The 23,475-nt window shown below is 37.5% G+C and overlaps 1 protein-coding gene across 5 annotated transcripts in view; it reads right to left on the bottom strand.

Moving 5' to 3' along the window:
* The window catches only part of UNC80 (unc-80 homolog, NALCN channel complex subunit), a gene marked incomplete at both ends in the record, with an annotated part of 242,147 nt that overhangs the window by 154,699 nt on the left and 63,973 nt on the right, over positions 1 to 23,475 (bottom strand). For 3 of the 5 annotated variants that reach the window (XM_082840708.1, XM_082840711.1, XM_082840712.1), the window contains 4 exons: positions 2,587 to 2,759; positions 17,131 to 17,227; positions 18,820 to 18,926; positions 20,393 to 20,607. In XM_082840708.1, coding sequence (XP_082696834.1) covers positions 2,587 to 2,759; positions 17,131 to 17,227; positions 18,820 to 18,926; positions 20,393 to 20,607 — 592 coding nt within the window. The remainder of the gene's footprint in view (positions 1 to 2,586; positions 2,760 to 17,130; positions 17,228 to 18,819; positions 18,927 to 20,392; positions 20,608 to 23,475) is intronic. The other 2 variants (XM_082840709.1, XM_082840710.1) reach the window with 1 other exon arrangement.

Genomic DNA, 23,475 nt, shown 5'->3' with positions numbered 1-23,475 from the left:
TGATAATACATTGAGATTGTGTTCTTCCCATTTTTTGTTTCATGGGTGGGTTTTGGGGGAGTTCATGAACCTTCTGGTATTACAGGCTGAATTTTGTCTGTAAGTGTAATTCTCTCCATAGCTCTCCATAGCTTTCATTCAGTTCTTAAAGAGTTTATGTCTCCAAAATGTTAAGAATCACTGGTTTAGTGGGTGAATGTGTAGTGTGAATCTTTAAAGTTGAAAATCTCCTATATGTTCCTATTATAAATTCATCATGTATTCACATGACTTTTTTTAAAAAAATGATTCAATTGCTTTTGGACCATTAGAAATCATTTGCCATCTTCCTTATTATGGAGACCATATATATTTAAGTACATTTTCAGCGTATCAAGAGACACTCTTTCCGATTTACCTAAATAACTTTTTTTTTTTTTTTTTTACAGAGAAAGTATACGGTATTGTCAAAAGAGTCCTGAATAGAATCAGAAGGCTCTTCTCTGAGCCCAGTTTTCACTTCAACTGGCTTATATGACCTTGAGCAAAGTCACCTTAGCTCTTGAGGCTTTTGTTCTCTCATGTGGAAAATGCGTGAATGAAAAGAGTGGCTTGGAGTCCAGTATGTGATATGCATTCATGTGGAGACTTCACTCAGGATCTCTGAAAGAGTTGTGGGTGTGGGGCTGAGGCTTTCCACAAGAGGGAAGGACAATCCATTCTCTCTGTCATCAGGTGCTTATTTTACTGACAGTTGTCCAAATGCTATTATCCTATCATTGTCCAATTTGTATGGGCAGCTGTGCCTCTATCTTTCTCTTTCAACAGTAAGTTGAAGTAACATGATTCATTATTATCATTTTCCTTACACTCAGACAGTTGCTGGAGAAATTTGATGTCTCACTTGTCTAAAAATTTTCCAAAGTATCTGTGACTTTAGGATTGAAACAAAGATGGACATGATAGTACATCTGGAACACTGTAGCATAAACTACCCATAAAGTTCTAATGCACCATAGTTATTGTGTATTTAACCATTGTTCAACTAGTTTGTGTCATCTTCACTTTCTTAATCACATTTAAACTCTCAGGTTTAAAATACAGAATTTCTTATTTTTCACATTTTAAAGTTCCTATAGTGATCTCACATAATTTTTAATGAGAGAGTCAACATGGTATTGTACCAAATATAAGGTCTGTTCTAATCTGGCTCTATCCTTTCCTGGCTTTGAACCCTGGCCAGTTGGTGATTAAGAAGAACCATGCATGACTCAAAAGAGTGACAGGCTGGTTTCCTCTCTCCCACTTAGAAAACAAGAAATTGGCTCTCTGCCTTGTCAGCTCTCTTGCTTTAGACAGGCATCTCATTGTTCTTTAATTGTTTGATTGCCACCTGCCTCAGCTCTCCTGGAGACCTGTGACTTTCTACATTTTACAGTCATGATAGCATATATCAGTACACATTAAACACTTTGGAATTAAAAAAAAATACTTTCAAAGACCAATGTCCAGGAATCGGAAACTGACTGAAAAATCTTAAATAACCACAGGTCATCATTCTGGGTGATTACAGTGGTATTTGCATTTTCAGCTTAAGTGAAGCTACATACCTTGCTGGTCACTAAATATCGTGAGAGCAAAAGCTATTAATGTTCCAGAAAAATGTCATGAATTATATTAAATGGTTTGGACTATTTTCCAAGGTAAAATATGAGTGGCCAGTGGTTACATATTCATGTGTTATAAAAAGGGATCATTTGTAGGCAGGCTAAAGGGTTTTTGTTGTAAAAATGTCTATTTTAGTTTTTCTTCTTAAAATGTGAATACAGAAAACTTTTACTTCTTGATATTTACTTGGAATTTTGTACCCAGTATTTATATAGCATATGAAGGATTTATTAAACCAGAAGATAAATAAAGGAAATTGAAAGATTGTGTTCAAAACTCATATCTGGGTCTCGTTTATTTGACAAAAATACTTTCTAAACAAGATCCACATTATACTCTTGAATCTCTTACATGTGTATAAGGCTACACAATGTTCAAGGTGCTTCTGTGCAATTAATTTCAATTGATCCTTGCTTCATATTTTCACTCAATTAATATGCAATTAAATCAAGACAGAGTTTAAAGGACTAATACATGACAGACATGACTAATAATGTAATAATAATAATGACCTACTTTATTGAGCAACTGCTATATTTCAGGCATTATGATGAGGACTTTACATCTAATATCTCATTTAATCCTCACACTAACCCTAGGAGGTAGGCATAATATTATTATTACTCTTAATCTCATTTTACAGGGTTTAGCTAATAAATGTCAGAGTGATTTTAACCCAGGCAGTCTCATTCCAGAATCCTCATATACTGTTAATCATGATGCTGTACAGAATATATTTACTAAGATTTTTTCCCCTTTCTTTTCTTCTTTCACCTTACTACATTTCCCCTCCTCTTGCCACTAATGCTGAGGAAAAAAAAAAAAGACCAAAAACGTAACCCCATAGTTAGGCTTTGGAGTAGGGATTCATGCTTTCCTCCATTAGTAGAATTAAACTGGAATGGGATACAGGGTGAGAAAATTCTTCCAACAACTTACAAGATCCAAGGCGGCTGCCAAGATCGATGCATCAGGAATTGTCCCTGGCTCACAGCAGTTTAACAGAAACTGAAAGCGCTTCATGCCTTGTCGGATTGCTCCAAGATTCACCACGTTTTTGCTTTTTCCGCCATCTTGGTTGGAAGACAGATGGTCATCAAAACTGTGGCAACCTGTAGGGGTTTTCCCATGTTGGAGGAATGAAGGAGAGAGAGTGTAATGGTTGTAGATTAAAAAAGAGCTTTGAAGTTTCAACAATGCATTTTCTATAGTGTTGGCCTAAGAATTTTCCTGAACAACACTTCCCTCCTCTCTATCTAATGCTTGATTTGGACACCTTGACTTTTAGGAATCTGATGACACATAGCATATGTTAATAAGGGGTCTTATATAACTATTTTAATATAGGGTCTGATCCATAGAGAACAGACTTGTGGTTGCCAAGGGGGAGGGGTGGGTGAGGGAGGGATGGATTGGGAGTTAGGGATTAGCAGATGCAAACTATTATATATAGAATGGATAAACAACAAGGTCCTACTGTATAGCACAGGGAACTATATTCAATATCCTGTGATAAACCATAATGGAAAAGAATGTGAAAAACAATGTACATATATATACGTATGTATATATATATATGTATATATATGTATGAATGTATATATATATATATATATGAATCACTTTGCTGTATAGCAGAAATTAACACAACATTGTAAATCAACTATGCAGCAATAAATTTTAAAAATTAAAAATTAAAAAAAATAGATAAATATAGGGTCTGATCATTTTGCTTTCAGGTCTCTTCTCTAATACTGCTAAGAGGATTATTTAAGATGATTCTGCCTGTTACTAACTTCTGTTTTTATGGAAGATGCAAAATCACTGTGCAATTTCAGATCTGTTACAAAAAACTGATATCAAAGACAGTATCTTGATATCTTAGTTACAATGCAAAGAATCACTGATTATTAGAGTTGTAAAGGACTTGAGAGGTTGGTCATTTAATGCCAGGATTTCCAAACCTGCCTGTGCATCAGAATTACCTGAGCAGTTTTTGAATCTTATTCAGAAGTTCAAAACCAGAGTCTCTGAAAGAGGAGTGTAAGAATGTGTGCTTTGTAAAGCCTCACAGATGATAAGGATGCAGCCAGCCTGACCCCACACGGTGGTCAGAGGTTTAGGAACCACTGACTCATCCTCACTTATTTTTCCATAGTTAAACTGCATACGAATGAGAATCAGTCTAGAGCTTCTTAAAATGCAGACTATCAGATCTCATCGCTAGAGATATGGATTCCATAGGTCTGCAGGCTATGTATATTTTTAACAAACATGCCACATGATTTTAATACAGAAAGTCTAAGGATCACACATTAAGGAAGAATAATACAAAGCATTTTTTTCATTTCTTTTAACCCCATGTACGTTTTTAAAAACCTAAGTATCTCATAGCTTTTCTATAGCTTCTAATATATATATATACACACACACACATATATATGTATATATGTATATATATACTTAGTTTATCTTATATAATGCTATAATATTGAATATAGTTTTAAACGCCAAGCCCAAATTACTTCCCATAACTCTGAAATGTACTTTCAGCACCTAAGAATATACCCCCTGACTTAGTGCTTGGCTTAATGTGTGCTGACACCATTTGCGACGTTGCCAACTCTAGGTCCTCACTAAGTCACAGATCCCATTACAAGAAACGGCTTTCTCACCTCTTCTGTCAAAAATACCTTGATACCTCCCACCCACTGCCCCACTTTCCCACTTGCTGCCTCAACACAAAAAAAGTGGCCCCACGTAGCCTTTGCTCTCAACTAAGGTGCCCTATACGCAAGCAGGTCATGATTGGTGGTTGCAGATGTACGGTGACTAATCTGTTCCTATTAATAAACACTAATGTTCACAAATTTGCATTTAAAAATCAGATCCAGAGTTGGATGTACCCCTTTAATAACTTGCATTCTTTGTAAATAAAAGGGCGATATTTACAATTATGAGCTTGGTTTACCGTGAAAGTATGTACTAGTGGAAAAAGGTGAGCACCTGTTCTTTTAGAAAACACAACCTTTGGAAGCAGTTCAAGCTTGGGGAAAAGATTCCTTTGGACTTTATTACCACAAGATAAAAAATTATGGCATGGGGCTTGAACCAAGATGGCGGAGTAGGAAGACGTGCTCTCACTCCCTCTTGTGAGAACACCAGAATCACAGCTAGCTGCTGGACAATCATTGACAGAAAGACACTGGAACTCACCAAAAAAGGTACCCCACATCCAAAGACAAAGGAGAAACCACAATGAGACGATAAGAGGAGCGCAATCACAGCAAAATCAAATCCCAGAATCGCTGGGTGGGTGACTCACAGACTGGAGAACACTTATACCACAGAAGTCCACCCAATGCAGTGAACGTTCTGAGCCCCACATCAGGCTTCCCAACCTGGGGGTCCGGCAATGGGAGGAGGAATTCCTAGAGAATCAGACTTTGAAACCTAGTGGGATATGATTGCAGAACTTTGACAGGACTGGGGGAAACAGAGACTCCACTCTTGCAGGGCACACATAAAGTAGTGTGCGCATCAGGACCCAGGGGAAGGAGCAGTGACCCCATAGGAGACTGAACCAGACCTACCTGCTAGTGTTGGAGGGTCTCCTGCAGAGGCAGGGGGTGGCTGTGGCTCACCATGGGGACAAGAACACTGGCAGCAGAATTTCTGGAAAGTACTCTTTGGTGTGAGCCCTCCAAGAGTCTGCCATTAGCCCTACCAAAGAGCCCAGGTAGGCTCCAGTGTTGGGTTGCCTCAGGCCAAACAACCAACAGGGAGGGAACCCAGCCCCATCCATCAGCAGACAAGCGGATTAAAGTTTTACTGTGCTCTGCCCACCAGAGCAACAGCCAGCTTTACCCACCACCAGTCCCTCCCATTAGGAAACTTGCACAAGCCTCTTAGACAGCCTCATCCACCAGAGGGCAGACAGCAGAAGCAAGAAGAACTACAATCCTGCAGCCTGTGGAACAAAAACCACATTCACAGAAAGATAGACAAGATGAAAAGGCAGAGGGCTATGTACCAGATGAAGAACAAGATAAAACCCCAGAAAAACAACTAAATAAAGTGGAGATAGGCAACCTTCCAGAAAAAGAATTCAGAATAATGATAGTGAAAATGATCCAGGACCTCAGACAAACAATGGAGGCAAAGATTGAGAAGATGCAAGAAATGGTTAACAAAAACCTAGAAGAATTAAAGAACAGATATGAACAATACAATAAATGAAATGAAAACTACACCAGAAGGAATGAATAGCAGAATAACTGAGGCAGAAGAACTGATAAGTGACCTGGAAGACAGAATGGTTGAATTCACTGCTGCAGAACAGAATAAAGAAAAAAGAATGAAAAGAAATGAAGACAACCTAAGAGACCTCTGGGACAACATTAAACGCAACAACATTCGCATTATAAGGGTCCCAGAAGGAGAAGAGAGAGAGAAAGGACCCGAGAAAATATTTGAAGAGATTACAGTCGAAAACTTCCCTAACATGGGAAGCAAAAAAGCCACCCAAGTCCAGGAAGTGCAGCGAGTCTCATACAGGATAAACGCAAGGAGAAACACGCCAAGACACATAGTAATAAAACTGGCAAAAATTAAAGACAAAGAAAAATTATTGAAAGCAGAAAGGGAAAAATGACAAATAACATACAAGGGAACTCCCATAAGGTTAACAGCTGATTTCTCAGCAGAAACTCTACAAGCCAGAAGGTAAAATGATGAAAGGGAAGAACCTACAACCAAGATTACTCTACCCGGCAAGGATCTCATTCAGATTTGATGGAGAAATCAAAAGCTTTACAGACAAGCAAAAGCTAAGAGAATTCAGCACCACCAAACCAGCTCTACAACAAATGCTAAAGTAACTTCTCTAAGTGGGAAACACAAGAGAAGAAAAGGACCTACAAAAACAAACCCAAAACAATTAAGAAAATGATCATAGGAACATACATATAGATAATTAACTTAAACGTGAATGTATTAAATGCTCCAACCAAAAGACACAGACTTGCTGAATGGATACAAAAACAAGACTCATATATATGCTGTCTACAAGAGACCCACTTCAGACCTAGGGACATATACAGACTGAAAGTGAGGGGATGGAAAAAGATATTCCATGCAAATGGAAATCAAAAGGAAGCTGGAGTAGCAATACTCATATCAGATAAAATAGACTTTAAAATAAAGAATGTTAGGGCTTCCCTGGTGGCGCAGTGGTTGAGAGTCCACCTGCCAATGCAGGGGACATGGGTTTGTGCCCTGGTCTGGGAAGATCCCACATGCCGCGGAGTGGCTAGACCCGTGAGCCATGGCCGCTGAGCCTGTGCATACGGAGGCTGTGCTCCACAACGGGAGAGGCCACAACACTGAGAGGCCCACGTACTGCAAGAAAATAAATAAATAAAGAATGTTACAAGAGACAAGGAAGGACACTACATAATGATCAAGGGATCAATCCAAGAAGAAGATATAGCAATTATAAATATATATGCACCCAACACAGGAGCACCTCAATACATAAGGCAACTGCTAACAGCTGTAAAAGAGGAAATCGACAGTAAAACAATAATAGTGGGGGACTTTAACACCTCACTTACACCAATGGATAGATGATCCAAAATGAAAATAAATAAGGAAACAGAAGCTTTAATAGACACAATAAACCAGATAGATTTAATTGATATTTATAGGACATTCCATCCAAAAACAGCAGATTACACTTTCTTCTCAAGTGTGCACAGAATGTTCTCCAGGATAGATCACATCCTGGGTCACAAATCAAGCCTCAGTAAATTTAAGAAAACTGAAATCATATCAAGCACCTTTTCTGACCACAACGCTATGAAACTAGATATCAATTACAGGGGAAAAAACGTAAAAAACACAAACACATGGAGGCTAAACAATACACTACCAAATAACCAAGAGATCACTGAAGAAATCAAAAAATACCTAGAGACAAATGACAATGAAAACATGACAATCCAAAGCCTGTGGGATGCAGCAAAAGAAGTTCTAAGAGGGAAGTTTATAGCTATACAAGCCTACCTCAAGAAACAAGAAAAATCTCAAGTAAACAATCTAACCTTACAACAAAAGGAACTAGAGAAAGAAGAACAAACAAAACCCAAAGTTAGCAGAAGGAAAGAAATAATAAAGATCAGAGCAGAAATAAATGAAATAGAAACAACGAAAACAGTGGCAAAGATTAATAAAAACAAAAGCTGGTTCATTGAAAGATAAACAAAATTGATAAACCATTAGCCAGACTCATCAAGAAAAAGAGGGAGAGGACTCAAATCAATAAAATTAGAAATGAAAAAGGAGAAGTTACAACAGACACTGCAGAACTACAAAACATCCTAAGAGACTACTACAAGCAACTCTATGCCAATAAAATGGACAACCTGGAAGAAATGGAAAAGTTCTTAGAAAGGTATAACCTTCCAAGACTGAACCAGGAAGAAATAGAAAATATGAACAGACCAATCACAAGCAATGAAATTGATACTGTGATTAAAAATCTTCCAACAGGGCTTCCCTGGTGGCACAGTGGTTGGGACTCCGCCTGCCGATGCGGGGCGCGTGGGTTTGTGCCCCAGTCCGGGAGGATCCCACATGCCGTGGAGCGGCTGGGCCCATGAGCCATAGCCACTGAGCCTGCGTGTCTGGAGCCTGTGCTCCGCAGCTGGAGAGGCCATGGCAGTGAGAGGCTCGTGTACCACAAAAAAAAAAAAAAATCTTCCAACAAACAAAAGTCCAGGACCAGATGGCTTCACAGATGAATTCTATCAAACATTTAGAGAAGAGCTAACACCCATCCTTCTCAAACTCTTTCAAAAAATTGCAGAGGAAGGAACACTCCAAAACTCATTCTATGAGGCCACCATCACCTTTATACCAAAACCAGACAAAGATACTACAAAAAAAGAAAATTACAGACCAATATCACTGATGAATATAGATGCAAAAATCCTCAACAAAATATTAGCAAACAGAATCCAACAACACATTAAAAGGATCATACACCATGATCAAGTGGGATTTATCCCAGGGATGCAAGGATTCTTCAATATATGCAAATCAATCAATGTGACACACCATATTAAGAAACTGAAGAATAAAAACCATATGATCATCTCAATAGATGCAGAAAAAGCTCTTGACAAAATTCAACACCCATTTATGATAAAAATTCTCCAGAAAGTGGGCATAGAGGGAACCTACCTCAGTATAATTAAGGCCATATACGACAAACTCATAGCAAACATCATTCTCAATGGTGAAAAACTGAAAGCATTTCCTCTAAGATCAGGAATAAGACAAGGATGTCCACTCTCACTGCTATTATTCAACATAGTTTCGGAAGGCCTAGCCTCAGCAATCAGAGAAGAAAAAGAAATAAAAGGAATACAAATTGGAAAAGAAGAGGTAAAACTGTCACTGTTTGCAGATGATATGACACTATACATAGAGAATCCTAAAGATGCCAACAGAAAACTACTAGAGCTAATCAATGAATTTGGTAAAGTTTCAGGATACAAAATTAATGCACAGAAATCTCTTGCATTCCTATACACTAATGATGAAAAATATGACAGAGAAATTCAGGAAACACTCCCATTTACCACTGCAACAAAAAGAATAAAATACCTAGGAATAAACCTACCAAGGGAGACAAAAGACCTGTATGCAGAAAACTATAAGGCACTGATGAAAGAAATTAAAGATGATACCAACAGATGGAGAGATATACCATGTTATTGGATTGGAAGAATCAATATTGTGAAAATGACTCTACTACCCAAAGCAATCTACAGATTCAATGCAATCCCTATCAAATTACCAATGGCATTTTTTAGGGAACTAGAACAAAAAATCTTAAAATTTGTATGGAGACACAAAAGACCCTAAATAGCCAAAGCAGTCTTGAGGGGAAAAAAACGGAGCAGGAGGAATCAGACTCCCTGACTTCAGACTATACTACAAAGCTACAGTAATCAAGACAATATGGTGCTGGCACAAAAACAGAGACATAGATCAATGGAACAAGACAGAAAGCCCAGAGGTAAACCCACACACCTATGGTCAACTAATCTATGACAAAGGAGGCAAGTATATACAATGGAGAAGAGACAGTCTCTTCAATAAGTGATGCTGGGAAAACTGGACAGCTACATGTAAAAGAATGAAATTAGAACACTCCCTAACACCATACACAAGAATAAACTCAAAATGGATTAGTGACCTAAATGTAAGACCAGACACTGTAAAACTCTTAGAGGAAAACATAGGAAGCACACTCTTTGACATAAATCATAGCAAGATCTTTTCTGATCCACCTCCTAGAGTAATGGAAATAAAAACAAAAATAAACAAATGGGACCTAATGAAACTTAAAAACTTTTGCACAGCAAAGGAAACCATAAACAAGATGAAAAGATAACCCTTAGAATGGGAAAAAATATTTACAAATGAATCAATGGACAAAGGATTAATCTCCAAAATATATAAACAGCTCATGCAGCTCAATATTAAAAAAACAAACAACCCAATCCAAAAATGGGCAGAAGACCTAAATAGACATTTCTCCAAAGAAGACATACAGATGGCCAAGAAGCACATGAAAAGCTGCTCAACATCACTAATTATTAGAGAAATGCAAATCAAAACCACAATGAGGTATCACCTCACACCAGTTAGAATGGGCTTCATCAGAAAATCTACAAACAACAAATGCTGGAGAGGGTGTGGAGAAAAGAGAACCCTCAATGTAAATTGATACAGCCACTATGGAGAACAGTATGGAGGTTCCTTAAAAAACTAAAAATAGAATTACCATATGATCCAGCAATCCCACTACTCGGCCTATACCCAGAGAAAACCAAAATTCAAAAAGACACATGCACCACAATGTTCATTGCAGCACTATTTACAATAGCCAGGTCATGGAAGCAACCTAAATGCCCATTGACAGATGAATGGATAAAGAAAATGTGGTACATATATACAATGCAATATTACTCAGCCATAGAAAGGAACGAAACTGGGTCACTTGTTGAGACGTGGATGGATCTAGGGACTGTCATACAGAGTAAAGTAAGTCAGAAAGAGAAAAACAAATATTGTATATTAATGCATATATGTGGAAACTAGAAAAATGGTACAGATGAAACAGTTTGCAGGGCAGAAATTGAGACACAGATGTAGAGAACAAACGTATGGACACCAATGGTGGAAAGCTGCAGGGGTGTGGGGGTGGTGGTGTGAATTGGGTGATTGGGATTGACGTGTATACAGCGATGTGTATAAAATTGATGACTAATAAGAACCTGTTGTATAAAAAAATAGAGAAAACCTATTTATTAAGTTTATAGACGTGTGTAATTTTAAAAAAAACACTACTGTTACCTTGGGAAAAAAAGACTATACATTTTCCTGTAAGCACAGCTTTAGTCACATCCAAGTTTTGCTATGTAATATTTTTATTATCATTCTGTTTAACTTATTTTCTAACTCCAATTGTGATTTGTTTTTTGGGGTGTTACTTAGAAGTAGTGTATTTCATAACTTCCAGTTACTTTTTCGTTACTGATTTGTAGCTTAACTACAAGTCAACAAACACACTTCGTATAATTTTAATACTTTGAAATTTGTTAAAATTTGCCTTATAGCACAATATGGTCAGTTTTAAAAATGTTCCAACTGTGCTTGAAAATAATTTGTAATTTAAAGTTTTGGAGTATAGTGACTATATATCTGCTTGTTGAATCAAATTTGCTGCTTACATTATTTAAGTTTTTTATATCCTTACTAACTTTTTTGGGGGGGGTGTCTACTGGTTCTGAAAGAGGTATCCTCTATCAGCGAATGACAGCAGTATGCTAAATCTCCTATTATTATATTGAATTTGTCTATTTTTTCCTTGTAGCTCTGTTGCTCTATATAATTTGAAGTTAAGTGCATACAAATTTAAAACTTCCTGGTAAATTGAAAAAAATTTATGGCATGGCATGAAAATAATTACCAATTCCTGGTCAACAACTTTTAAAATGTCTCAGCATCATACTGAGATATGTAAGTGTGAAATGGTATGGTGTCTGGAATTTGTTCCATAACACACTAAAAAAAATAAGATGAAGCAAGTTGGAAAATTTTTTTACCATTATTGCAAGTCGGTGATGGATATTTGGTATCCCTTGGGTCCTTTTTACTCTTTGTCTATGTTTGAAAATTTTCATAAGCACAAAAATGGCTCAGGGGCTTCCCTGGTGGCGCAGTGGTTAAGAATCTGCCTGCCACTGCAGGGGACATGGGTTCGAACCCTGGTCCGGGAAGATCCCACATGCCACGGAGAAACTAATCCTCTGTGCCACGACTACTGAGCCTGTGCTCTAGAGCCTGTAAGCCACAGCTACTGAAGCCCGCGCACCTAGAGCCCATGCTCTGCAACAAGAGAAGCCACCACAATGAGAAGTCCACGCACCGCAATGAAGCATAGCCCCCGCCTGCCACAACTAGAGAAAGCCCATGTGCAGCAACAAAGACCCAACGCAGCCAAAAATGAAATAAACTAAGTAATTAAAAAAAAACAAAAGCAAGGTCCTACTCTATAGCCCAGGGAACTATATTCAATATCCTGTGATAAACCCATAATGGAAAAGAATATGAAAAAGAATTTGTATATATGTATAACTGAATTACTTTGCTGTACAGCAGAAATTAACACAATATTGTAAATCAACTGTACTTCAACAAAATAAATTTTTTTTAAAAGGCTCAGATTATAATTAAAATATTATTATCAACATTTCCCATATTTCATTCCTTATGGGTACATTTCCTTTTCAGGTACAAATATTCCATATTGAAAATTCTATATTCAACAACTTCAGTATTTTTTTTCCATTTAGTATAGCATATTTTGTATTAAATGCAAAAGGAAGTAGCACAAGAAGAATCTAAAGGTGGAAAAAATTCAGAAGACAGAATTTCAAATGGTATACAGAAGGTAAAGCTAGAAACTACAAATAAGGAACAAACGTTTCTTGGACAATGCTGTTTCCAGACAGCTGCCTTTCAAAATACTACTCTATTTACTCACTGGACATTACCAAAGCTATCAGAACAGGTAACTCCTGTTATTTTTCCTATCTATATATCACTTTATTAATCATTTATATATAGCCCTTTGATAGATACACATATCACAGGAAATCTCATTCATTAAAAAAAATTATAACCTTAACAGTACCTAAACTTAAACCTTGAATTTAAGATAGATCCCAAGTAATATTTTTCTTTTTAGTGAATCCAGTTGTTTTATTATTTCATACTATAATTAAGATTTAAGATACATTAAGTGATAACTCTAAAATTTGTACTAGAACTAATATATAAGGCACAATGGATGGTAAAAAAAATATTCTTATTTAACCAATTTATTAAAAACAGTTGTCATCATTTTATTAAAGGAAGCATTAAGAATAAGTATCCCACCGTTTCTTCCTATATTTTTGACAAGCTAATTAATTCTAAAAGAAATGTATTCAATATTACTAAAGAAAGTGTCATTTTGATTGGAAGAACTTCAGAAACAATGCAGTTAAAGAGTATAAATAATTAAGAGATAAGTGATCAAAACAATCTTTGTCAGCAAGAACCTATTCTGTGAAGAATCATTCACAGAATGATGTACACTTATTACAGGTAAGAAGATCAGCAGACTCCTACGAGCCCAGGACATAAGGATCACGCTGTAAGTAAAAGCTATTTACAATGGAAATTTTCCATTTTATCTCTAAAGCATTAATAGATAACAATATAGTTACTAACTTTTTGAGCACTTAGTATGTGCCAAGTACTATATGAAATATTTTATAATTTATTTAAAAAAATTTTTTGTAACAGTCATGTAAGATAGATCTTTAAAGATAATTAAAGAGAGAGAGAGAGAATGAGAGAGAATAGAGACAGAAAGATAAAGAGAAAAGGGACAGGTTAAGTAGCCTAGTCTAAGTTCATGCAACAGAAAGTGATAAAGTCAGAATTCAAATCCAAACCTAGTGACAACCAGCCTGTACTCTTACCACTCTGCCACACTGTGTCTCTAGAATACCTGAATGTTTATGTTGAAAGAGTTCAGACCTTTACATACTGCTGAAGGTAGTGATTATGTCAGGAAAACTACTGTAATAAATAAATCAACACTGTACATGTTACAAACTGATTGTCAAGTTGTACCCTGCTGACATTCCGTATTGTAATACTGAAAGAAATGTTGAAAAGTAATTTGCCTATAAAAGGTACCTCTTCTATATCAATCTTTTATATAAACTTGCTAGAATGTAAAGATGCCTCTTGGCTTCCTTGGCCATGATTAATTTTTTAGTCTCAGTACGTTTTAGTTGCATTTATTTACTATTTTTTAACATTAAATTTACTGAGGTATGATTTACATAGAATGCATTTTTAAAAAGCTGTTAAATCCCAAAGGAGCATTTCAAAATCTAGTATTTCTTTAAGCAGCATTTTCCATACAGTTTATGGCAGAGCTGAGCACAAAGAAGATATTCAGTAAGTTTTGCTGATCAGCTGAAAAAAAAAAAACCCATTGCTTTAATGAAATATCTTCCCTCACATAGAGACATCATGATTTCTAAAATAAAATATTCTTAGTGAATAGAAAAATATAGAAGAAAAAGATAGCTGGTCTGTGAATGTAATTTCAGTTCTGTTAAATGTTCAGCAGATGTGTTTTTCATTTGTTGAATAAATTTTTAGATTGAAAAAATTCTATCGCCTATTGTATTTTATCTTAGCTCAGTGAAGTTCAGGTGCTACATTGAAATTGAGGGTAAGAATGTTTCATATTTGCTTTCTTTAACAACTTTAAAGAAAGAAACAGAAAATATGCAATTAAATGAAAATAATTTAAATGAGAAGGAAAAAAGACAATGCATCTATAATGGATGGATGGGGATTTATTCACAGATTGCAAAGTAAAAAAGAAAGAAAGAAAGAAGCAAAAGCAGGCCCAAAGTTAGAAAGATGTTCACAAGGCCAAGTATGGTAGTTGTTGCAAAATACAATATTCTTAGATTAGCAGATAATGTTCTTTTGGTTTTTTAGAATAGCTGGAGATACCTGTCTTTTGCAAGAGATTCTGAAAGAGTTAACTCACAGAATACCTTTTATAATTTTTAACAAGCCAGAGATCGTGGACAAAGAATGATGATGTACAAGCCATCTTCTTTTGCCAGTCCAAAGCACATAAAATATTCCAAAATCAGTCCCAGATTTTATCGTTTTGTCTTCTAAACACACAGGAAGAGACTGTCTGTATTACAGGTATTGTTGACACAAACTCATCCTAGACTCAGGCTGTATGAATATTCTGTATCAGGTCTTTTCTATTTGTGAATGGAATATAAAAACTATGTGAAACAATAGTTGAAATCTGTAAGAACAGTGGATGAGGAAAACTCAAAATCCAGAATGTTATGAAACAATAACGATAACATATTTGGAACAAGAGTAAGAGTAAAAATATTGACCTATTACTTGAAGAAGGGAGTGTAAGGAAATCAAAGGAGGGTAAACAACTCAATTATGCTTTCATCCTTTCTACTAAGGAGAAAAATTCACAGATGGGAAAGTACAGAAAAGCTTCATTAAAAAGGCACCAAATGTGAAAGACCCTAGTTTCTGAGTTTAAGCCTCAGTTCCATCAAATTACACTCCAGTGCACAGAAATGACCTGGAGATGCGATCACAGTACTAGTCAAATGACATCCAGCTAACACAGCACATACCTAGAGAACGTACTTTAGTTCCACACTTCATTCTCAAAGAACCACCACAAAACGGTTTCAGAACCGACAGTTCTGAACACTAGATATATCTCTAAAATATCATGAGTGGAAAGAGTACAAGAGGATTGAAAATGACAAAGATCCCAATTATTAGGAAGATTCTTGAAACCATAGACTCATAAGCCTGATGTGTGTCCTAGCCAAATTCTGTAAGAGAGAATTGGATAGGCAGGAACACTAAAATAAACAACAACACAGAAGTAATCATAGACACCACTGTAGTTTACTGAAGAAGACAGCGTGTTGAACTGTTACATTCCTCCTTTCGACAGAGTTATAAAGATATCAGTGAGATAATGTTTTAGTAAAGTCTAATGATGTTTTTTGCATGAAGTAGGAAAGTGCTTGCTGATCACTAGTAAATTAAATGTATGGTTGGCTGAAAAACTGTACCCACAAATTGTTAATCAATAAAAGTCAACTACATGTGCTCTAGGAGCTATTTCTTTGTATTTGTCCTGCTTTGTGAGAATATCAACAACTTGGATGAAAACAGGGAAATGTATATGTCTCTCATGATGGATTTTTATAGCACAACTGTAGAGAAGAAAAGATTCAGAATTCCTGGACAAGTGACTTAACTACCCCCCAAGTTAATGAAACAATACATTTTATTTATTTTGAGATGAAGAATGAATAAGGGCTACAACAAAGTAATGCATGATATTTGTTCATGAGAAGGACAGGTGGCAAAAGTTAATCCAAAATTCAATACAAACCAACTCTGTGATGTGAACACAGATAATGCAGTCTTAAATTGTGTTCATCCACTGGCTGTATCCCTGGGAGCTTAACAGTTACACTATCTATTACACTGATTAAAGTCAAATATAGTGCATTGCATTCCATCTGAAGCACCATATTCTGTAAAGCACATCATCTAATTAGAATATATAGTAAAATGAAATCAGGTTGGTGATGGATCTAGAGACTCTTCTATGTAAGGAAAACAAAAGGAATCAACAATATTTAATGAGCAGAAGTGAGATCAAAAGAGAGAACATGAAATAGATAATAGGTGAAACTGGCATTATGTGGGTATGAGTGTGCGTGTGTGTGTGGCTACAGATATCATGACTAGGACTAGTGAGTCAAATTTATGGATAAGTATATTTTCAGCACATAAGGAAAGACTTTCTCACAATGAAAGCTGTCTAGCTCTGGAAGAGGTTGCTTTGTAAAGTAATAAACTTGCCCTCGGTGGAAGTGTTCAGAGGGTGGCCGGCCACCCGTCTGGGATATAATGTGCAGAATTCCTAAGTAGACAGGTGGGTGGATAAAAGGATACCTGGAGTTTTTTTTAGAACTCTCAGATTTTAATAAGGGACAGAACAGCAGAAGAAAAGTCTGTGTCTTATTCTTTGCACACCCAGGGCCCACTAGGGAATGAGGAACATGGTAGGACTTCCATAAATGTTGCACCAAATTGATAATAAATAGAGAAGCTATAAATAGTAGTACAAACAAAACACATATGAGAAAGAAATGAATAAGAAATCAAAGGAAATAGAAAGTAGATCATTTTATCTAATCAAATGTTTGTTCTGTGTAATGAAAGTTGCATGTAATTCTTAGGCCAAGTGACACTTACCAAGACGCTTGAAGAAATTCTCCTCTTCGTCTCTCCCGTTTTCCATTCCACTCCCTGGTCCACCTTCAGAAAGCTTTACAGCACTGGTGAATTTGACCTGAGAAAAAAAAGGACGGTAGTCAGATAACTCAATTCAGAGGAAATTCTTTGTGTTTATACTAACCTTTACCTTGAAAAATAAGTTGTTTAGAATATAAAGGTCACTTCATTTCTTTTGGCTTCCACATCTGGTTAGCTAGTCTGTATAGTTTATTCCCATGTGCCAAAAAAGACATCACTTATAACTATAATTTGAGAGCCTTGGTCATAGATTGAAAGTAAAATAATCAGGCACTATGAAAATAATTTAGTGAGCAATTGAGATATTCTTAGAGTTTAATTCTGATAAAGTCCAAACTCAAATTTATGAACAAGTCATATTCATCCTTTACAAACAACACCACAACTGAGAATCAGATGAAAGTAAAAGATAGCCAAATAGAAGATTTCAAATCTCTATGAAAGAACCAGTATAAATGAATTTATAATGTGTACTATAACTAAAGTGCAATAACATGTTTTTTTCCTAACACTTAAAATGTGTTTGTTTACAGCAAAGCAAGGAAGCTATGGACCTCACAGACCCTCAAATACTTGGCCAAATTTTAGTAAAAAGAATATGAAGGAGGAATTATAAATATATCTTCTAAATGTCTTATAAGGTTGCTATAATCTTTTTATAACTCCAAAATATTACTTTAAAAAGAGATAGAAGAAAACTGGTTTTAGTGAGATTCAAAGAAGAAAGAGTATAAGCAAATAATTTGTATATAAAGAAATGTAACTCCTATTACATGCTGAAAATTACAGCAACCAGGCCATGAATCAGCCACAGGGAAGACTCTTATCAGAGATGGATTTCACTAAGAATCACGACCTTTTCCAAACTGCATGCTACTCCAACGCTTAACAGAAGAAGCACTTAGTGGGAAAAATCATCCTGAGCTTCTTAATCCTTTTCAAAGGGGAGAAAGGTTCAGATGGTAGGAAAAGTAGGGAAGGAAAATATATGGGGTGTGTGTGTGTGTGTGTGTGTGTGTGTGTGTGTGTGTGTGTGTGTGTGTGTGTAAAAGAAATCACTATACAATTATGTGTCCTTGGATAGGAGCTTGAGATGTTAGGATTTCATACATGTATTAAAAGTAGCTGGGGGCTTCCCTGGTGGCGCAGTGGTTGAGAGTCCGCCTGCCAATGCAGGGGACGCGGGTTCGTGCCCTGGTCCGGGAAGATCCCACATGCTGCGGAGCGGCTGGGCCCGTGAGCCATGGCCGCAGAGCCTGCGCGTCCGGAGCCTGTGCTCCGCAACGGGAGAGGCCACAGCAGTGAGAGGCCCGCGTACCGCCAAAAAAACAAAACAAAAAAAACAAAGAAAAAAAGTAGCTGGGAATTAATACCTATATACCTCTCTATATCTGCATTACAATTTTATTCATAGTTTTTTGTCACTTTTTTCCTTTCTATGATTGCCTCATACTAAGACATCTTAGTTTCCATAGTTCACTTAAGTTTCCAAAACTTACCTACCTTGAAGAGAATTTCTTCAGCTCCTCCTTATTTGGCCCCTCCAGGTGTTTAGCAGTTCCCAGCCCTGACATTTTTCTATCAGTGACTCCAACATTCTCTTACGTAAGTAATGTCCTGTTTGTTTACCTTGGAGCTTTGCCTGATGAAAGAGAGGCGGTCCACAGAGCTGATGTCCAGGAGGTCCTCCACACCATCTGCCAGGCCTGAGAGGGAGGATCGTTTCAGCCAGTTTCCTAGTTAATAATTCAAAAAAATTTAGACCATTATAGCATTTTCTCCCAAATGGATTAAACAAAAAAGTTGGCATGTGCCCAACAAGCAATGAAAGTTACATGACTTGATGTAAATAAAAGTGAAAACAAATTGTCTTCGAAATGTACATGCTTTGAATAAAAACATTCAGTGTTGGACTATAAAATTACATGACTAAATCAGAACAAAAAGAACCCAGGCCTCTTGCATGATTAAAACCGTAATCCATACAGTTCTCTTTGACAACTTTCACATCTTCCGTTAAGTCCTGTTGGTTTTACCTCCTAAGTATCTTTCAAATATATCTACTTCTCTCCATCTACACGGCCACCACCCAGTCCAACCTACCATTACTTATACCTGGAGCACAAGGGCAGCTTTCTATCTGGTCCCCCATATCCACTCATGCTCCCTCCAATGTGTTTTCCATGCAGTGATCTTTTAGAAAAAAAGTTTACCTGCTCATGTTATCCCCCTGTTCAACATCCCACCTCGGCTCTGTAGGGCTGTAGGATGAAGAGACAACCTGACCTGCAAGGCCCACACGCTCTGGTCCCTATGGCTTCACCATAGTCATGCAGCCACTCTTGTCTCAGTTCTTCCATGTCCCTCCCTCCTAATACCTTTGCACATTGTACTGCTACCACCTGGAATGCTCTCCTTCCTCCTTCTCCCAAGTACCCTGCAGGTCTTAATATCTCTTCCTTCAGGAAGCCTTCCCTGATTCCTGCCTCTCCTCCCCCTCATTTAGGTTAGGTCTCATCCTTGCATGCTTTTAGGGCACTACATATACTTCCCTCATAAAATTGATAGTTTGGGGACTTCCCTGGTGGCACAGTGGTTAAAGAATCGTCTGCCAGTGCAGGGGACACAGGTTCGATCCCTGGCCTAGGAAGATCCCACATGCCGCAGAGCAACTAAGCCCATGCGCCGCAACCACTAAGCCTGTGCTGTAGGGCCCGGTGCCACAACTACTGAGCCCGCATGCTGCAACTACTGAAGCCCATGCGCCTAGAGCCCATGCTCCACAACAGGAGAAGCCACCGCAGTGAGAAGCCTGAGCACTGCAACGAAGACCCAATGCAACCAAAAAAAAAAATTCGTAGTTTGCAACTCTATTTAGTTGTATGATTATCTGCTTTAGTGACTGTCACCCCTAATAGATTGTAAATTCAGCAAAGTCAGGCATTGTGAAATTCTGCTCACCATTTAATCCCTGAATCCTAGCACAGTGTTTGCACACCATAGAAGCTCATAGGAAAGGTTTGAGAAATATCTGCTGAAAAAAATGAATGAATGAATGAGTAAATGAAGGAGTCAGCCTAGGCTTTGTGACTTGAAAGCTTTCCCTTTCTCGACCTTCCCACAAGTTGCTCTGTTTTGATTGTGAGTTGGTTTGAGGACATGGCAGGGAATAAGAGAATCCGTAAGATAAATACAGACATACTTTTACCTATGGGGAGTTTAAGCTTCTTTCGGAGGGAAATTCTACGTGACCGAGAGCGGGTGCGCCGGTCAGAGGTGGTCCCCGAGTGAGCAGTGGTGCATTCTGAAGTGTCCTGCTCCGACTGGCTGCTGGTGTCACTCGCCGCACTCTGGGATTTGAACATCTTGCGCCAGAAATCTTTCCGCCCCATGTTGCCCCCTTGCATTTGTTCATCGCTGAAAGCAAGCAGAGGAGAGGGTTAAACGTCTGAACACATGTGAAATTCTCTTACATTTCTTTCAACCTCCTGCCAATGACACTGTGGCAAATCGTGCAGGATGATCTTTGATGGGCTGGGATTTAGGAAGAGGCAGAGTGGGAGTGGAAGGAAGGAGACCAAGCTTGACTCTCTGAGCTCTTCTTGATAATAGCCATGTCTCAGCTGTCAAGTTGAGGAAATCATTTTTTTCAGCCATGATATAAGACTAAATATTACTGCAGGTAATCGTCTGTGAGTGTGAGTCATAAAAGCTGAAGCACTTACAGTGTCAGTAAATATTTAACTTTTTATATTTTTAAGTTCCCTGGGTGTGTGCAGTACCGTATCTTATTCCCCACCCCTACCCCAGGACAGTATAATTCTTGGCCCTAAATAAACTCACAAAAATACTTGAACGAATGAATAAGTAAAATGCAATCAGCACACCCAGGGGATGCATCATCCCACAATTTTTCAGTAAGTAATTTTCATAGTGCCTGATTATTTAGCTTTCTTAAGTCAAAGAAACTTAAGGTTTAAAAGTAAAAAAGGGCTTCCCTGGTGGCGCAGTGGTTGGGAGTCCGCCTGCTGATGCAGGGGACATGGGTTCGTGCCCCGGTCCGGGAAGATCCCACATACCGCAAAGCAGCTGGGCCCGTGAACCATGGACACTGAGCCTGCGCGTCCGGAGCCTGTGCTCCGCAACGGGAGAGGCCACAACAGTGAGAGGCCCGCGTACCGCAAAAAAAAAAAAAAAAAAAAAAAAAAAGTAAAACAAAAAATTAGCCTGACTCAATAAGACAAATGGGAACATCTCCAAAGGGATTTTTCACTAGGGCATTCCACAAGAGGAAAAAGACAAGTGGCCAATGGTATGCAGAGTTTAATCTCACTAGGAATTTTAAAAAAAGGCCAGTTGAAATGAGATCCCTATTTTCACTCATTAAATAGGCAAAGATTAAGGTGGGGTGGGCTGGGAGGGGAAGAAAGCAATGATACTATCATACTGCCATGATGAGAGAATGAGTCAACTTTTCTAGAGGGTAATTTTGTAAGATGCTATCCAAAGGCTATGTCTACACCCATGACAAAGAACTTCAATTTCCAGGAAGCTATCCCAAGGAAATGATGGGACAATATACCAAGATGTAGATACTAAGTATCTACTTAGTATCTAAGATGTAGATACTAAGAAGGTCAAATGCTCACTGAGGCTTCTGGGTCAATGTTAAAAATTGGAAATAATCTAAATGTTTACCTCTAGGGAAACAGCTGAATAAATTATGCGACTTCCATATGATGGCATCCTCTGTAGTCATTAAAATCCTATTTTCAGAAGACTAGTGATATGGGGAATGTTGATGATATATTGCAAAGTTAAAAGGCACTGATAAAATGGATTAAGCAGGATATCACCAGGTTAATAAAAAAAGTACACGTGTATGTGTCTTTGTGTAAGCTCGTGTGTACACATGCTCAAACATGTACCCAACATAATACACCAAAAGTTTACTGTGGTTATTTCTAATTGAGGGTATTTAAACATTTTTTTCTCTATGCTTTTCTGTGTTTTCCACATTTGGCAACTTGAAGAACACGTATTATTATACTTTAGTAATTTGGAAAGAAAAGGTTATGGAGAATACTCTAGTAACATGTGATGAAATTTTTTTTGGCGGGGGGGTTTGGGTAATGGTCTGTTTATAAGCTTTGGGGTTAAATCTGGGATCTACCTAAAATCTGACAGTACTGTGTAAAGCAGTCATTTTCTTGGGATATTTACACGGGGATGCAGATTTTTTATCTCAAAATCTCATTAGAGTACTAAATACCTCTAATTATTATTTTAATTCAGGACATTCTGTTTATCAAATATGGTGTGAATTTAAATCAGTGTTTTAGAATTTGACTTCCTTGTTATTTTTATCAAACAATCACAGTGTTTGAAGCATTTCTTACCTTTGGGAAATGTGCAACACAGTGATGAGTATATGACTACGTGGCCTGAGTGGGGAAATATCCAGGGAGACTATAATTGATCAGCTTTAAGATAAAATGCCGCATCAGCGTTGTCCAATGCGTGTGTATCAATCATGAGTTTCAGAGATGTGGGCATATAAAACTGCTTTTAATATTACTCAGTTAACGTGATTTTTATTTAAAAGGGAAAAAGGAGAAGCAAAGGGTATGAGGGGGGTGGGGGGAAGAGGGGTAGGGGGATAGCAAGCAAAGGGGTATGAGGGGGGTAGGGGGAAGAGAAAGTTCTCTGTCTTCTGGCAGAGAAGCCATAATCACCCACCCACCTTTCTCCAGTGCTAAACAGAGGACATGTGGTGTGCTCATCCCCTGGGCCCACTTGGACCAGGGAAAAGTCCCATGTTTGACATTCTATGACATCCCTCCAAGTGGAAATTTTTATGTAGAGGCATATTAATACATGTATCTTCATTCAAGGGAAAGAACAGACATGTGCTAAATGCTGAGAAATCAGGTGGTGTTCACAGAACACTACAGAGAAAGAATCTTTTGCAATCCAGAAAACTAAATCACCTAGCAAGGTAGACAGTTTTATGTTTAAATCTAGTTTACCTATTAAATCATTCTTATTATTCAGATTAGCTTAATAGTTATTAGTGTTATTTTGGGAAAAGTCCGCTCTCCTTTTTTGGACAGAGTCTGTATGTAAGGACTTTTAACTAGTCTTGTGGTTGGCTATTCAGCTACAGACAGACCTTTGCCTTTCACATTAATTTTTTTTCCCTTAGAGCTTATGTTTGGATTTTTACTATGTCCTTAAAGATGTCCTGAAAGGAAAAACTAAACCTCGGTTTTGAGAATGGAAATT

Source organism: Leucopleurus acutus (assembly GCF_964270905.1).
Source record: "Leucopleurus acutus genome assembly, chromosome: 6".
Taxonomy (NCBI): domain Eukaryota; kingdom Metazoa; phylum Chordata; class Mammalia; order Artiodactyla; family Delphinidae; genus Leucopleurus; species Leucopleurus acutus.
Note: the sequence above shows the minus strand (reverse complement) of the source record. Positions and strands in the feature narration are given on the sequence as shown.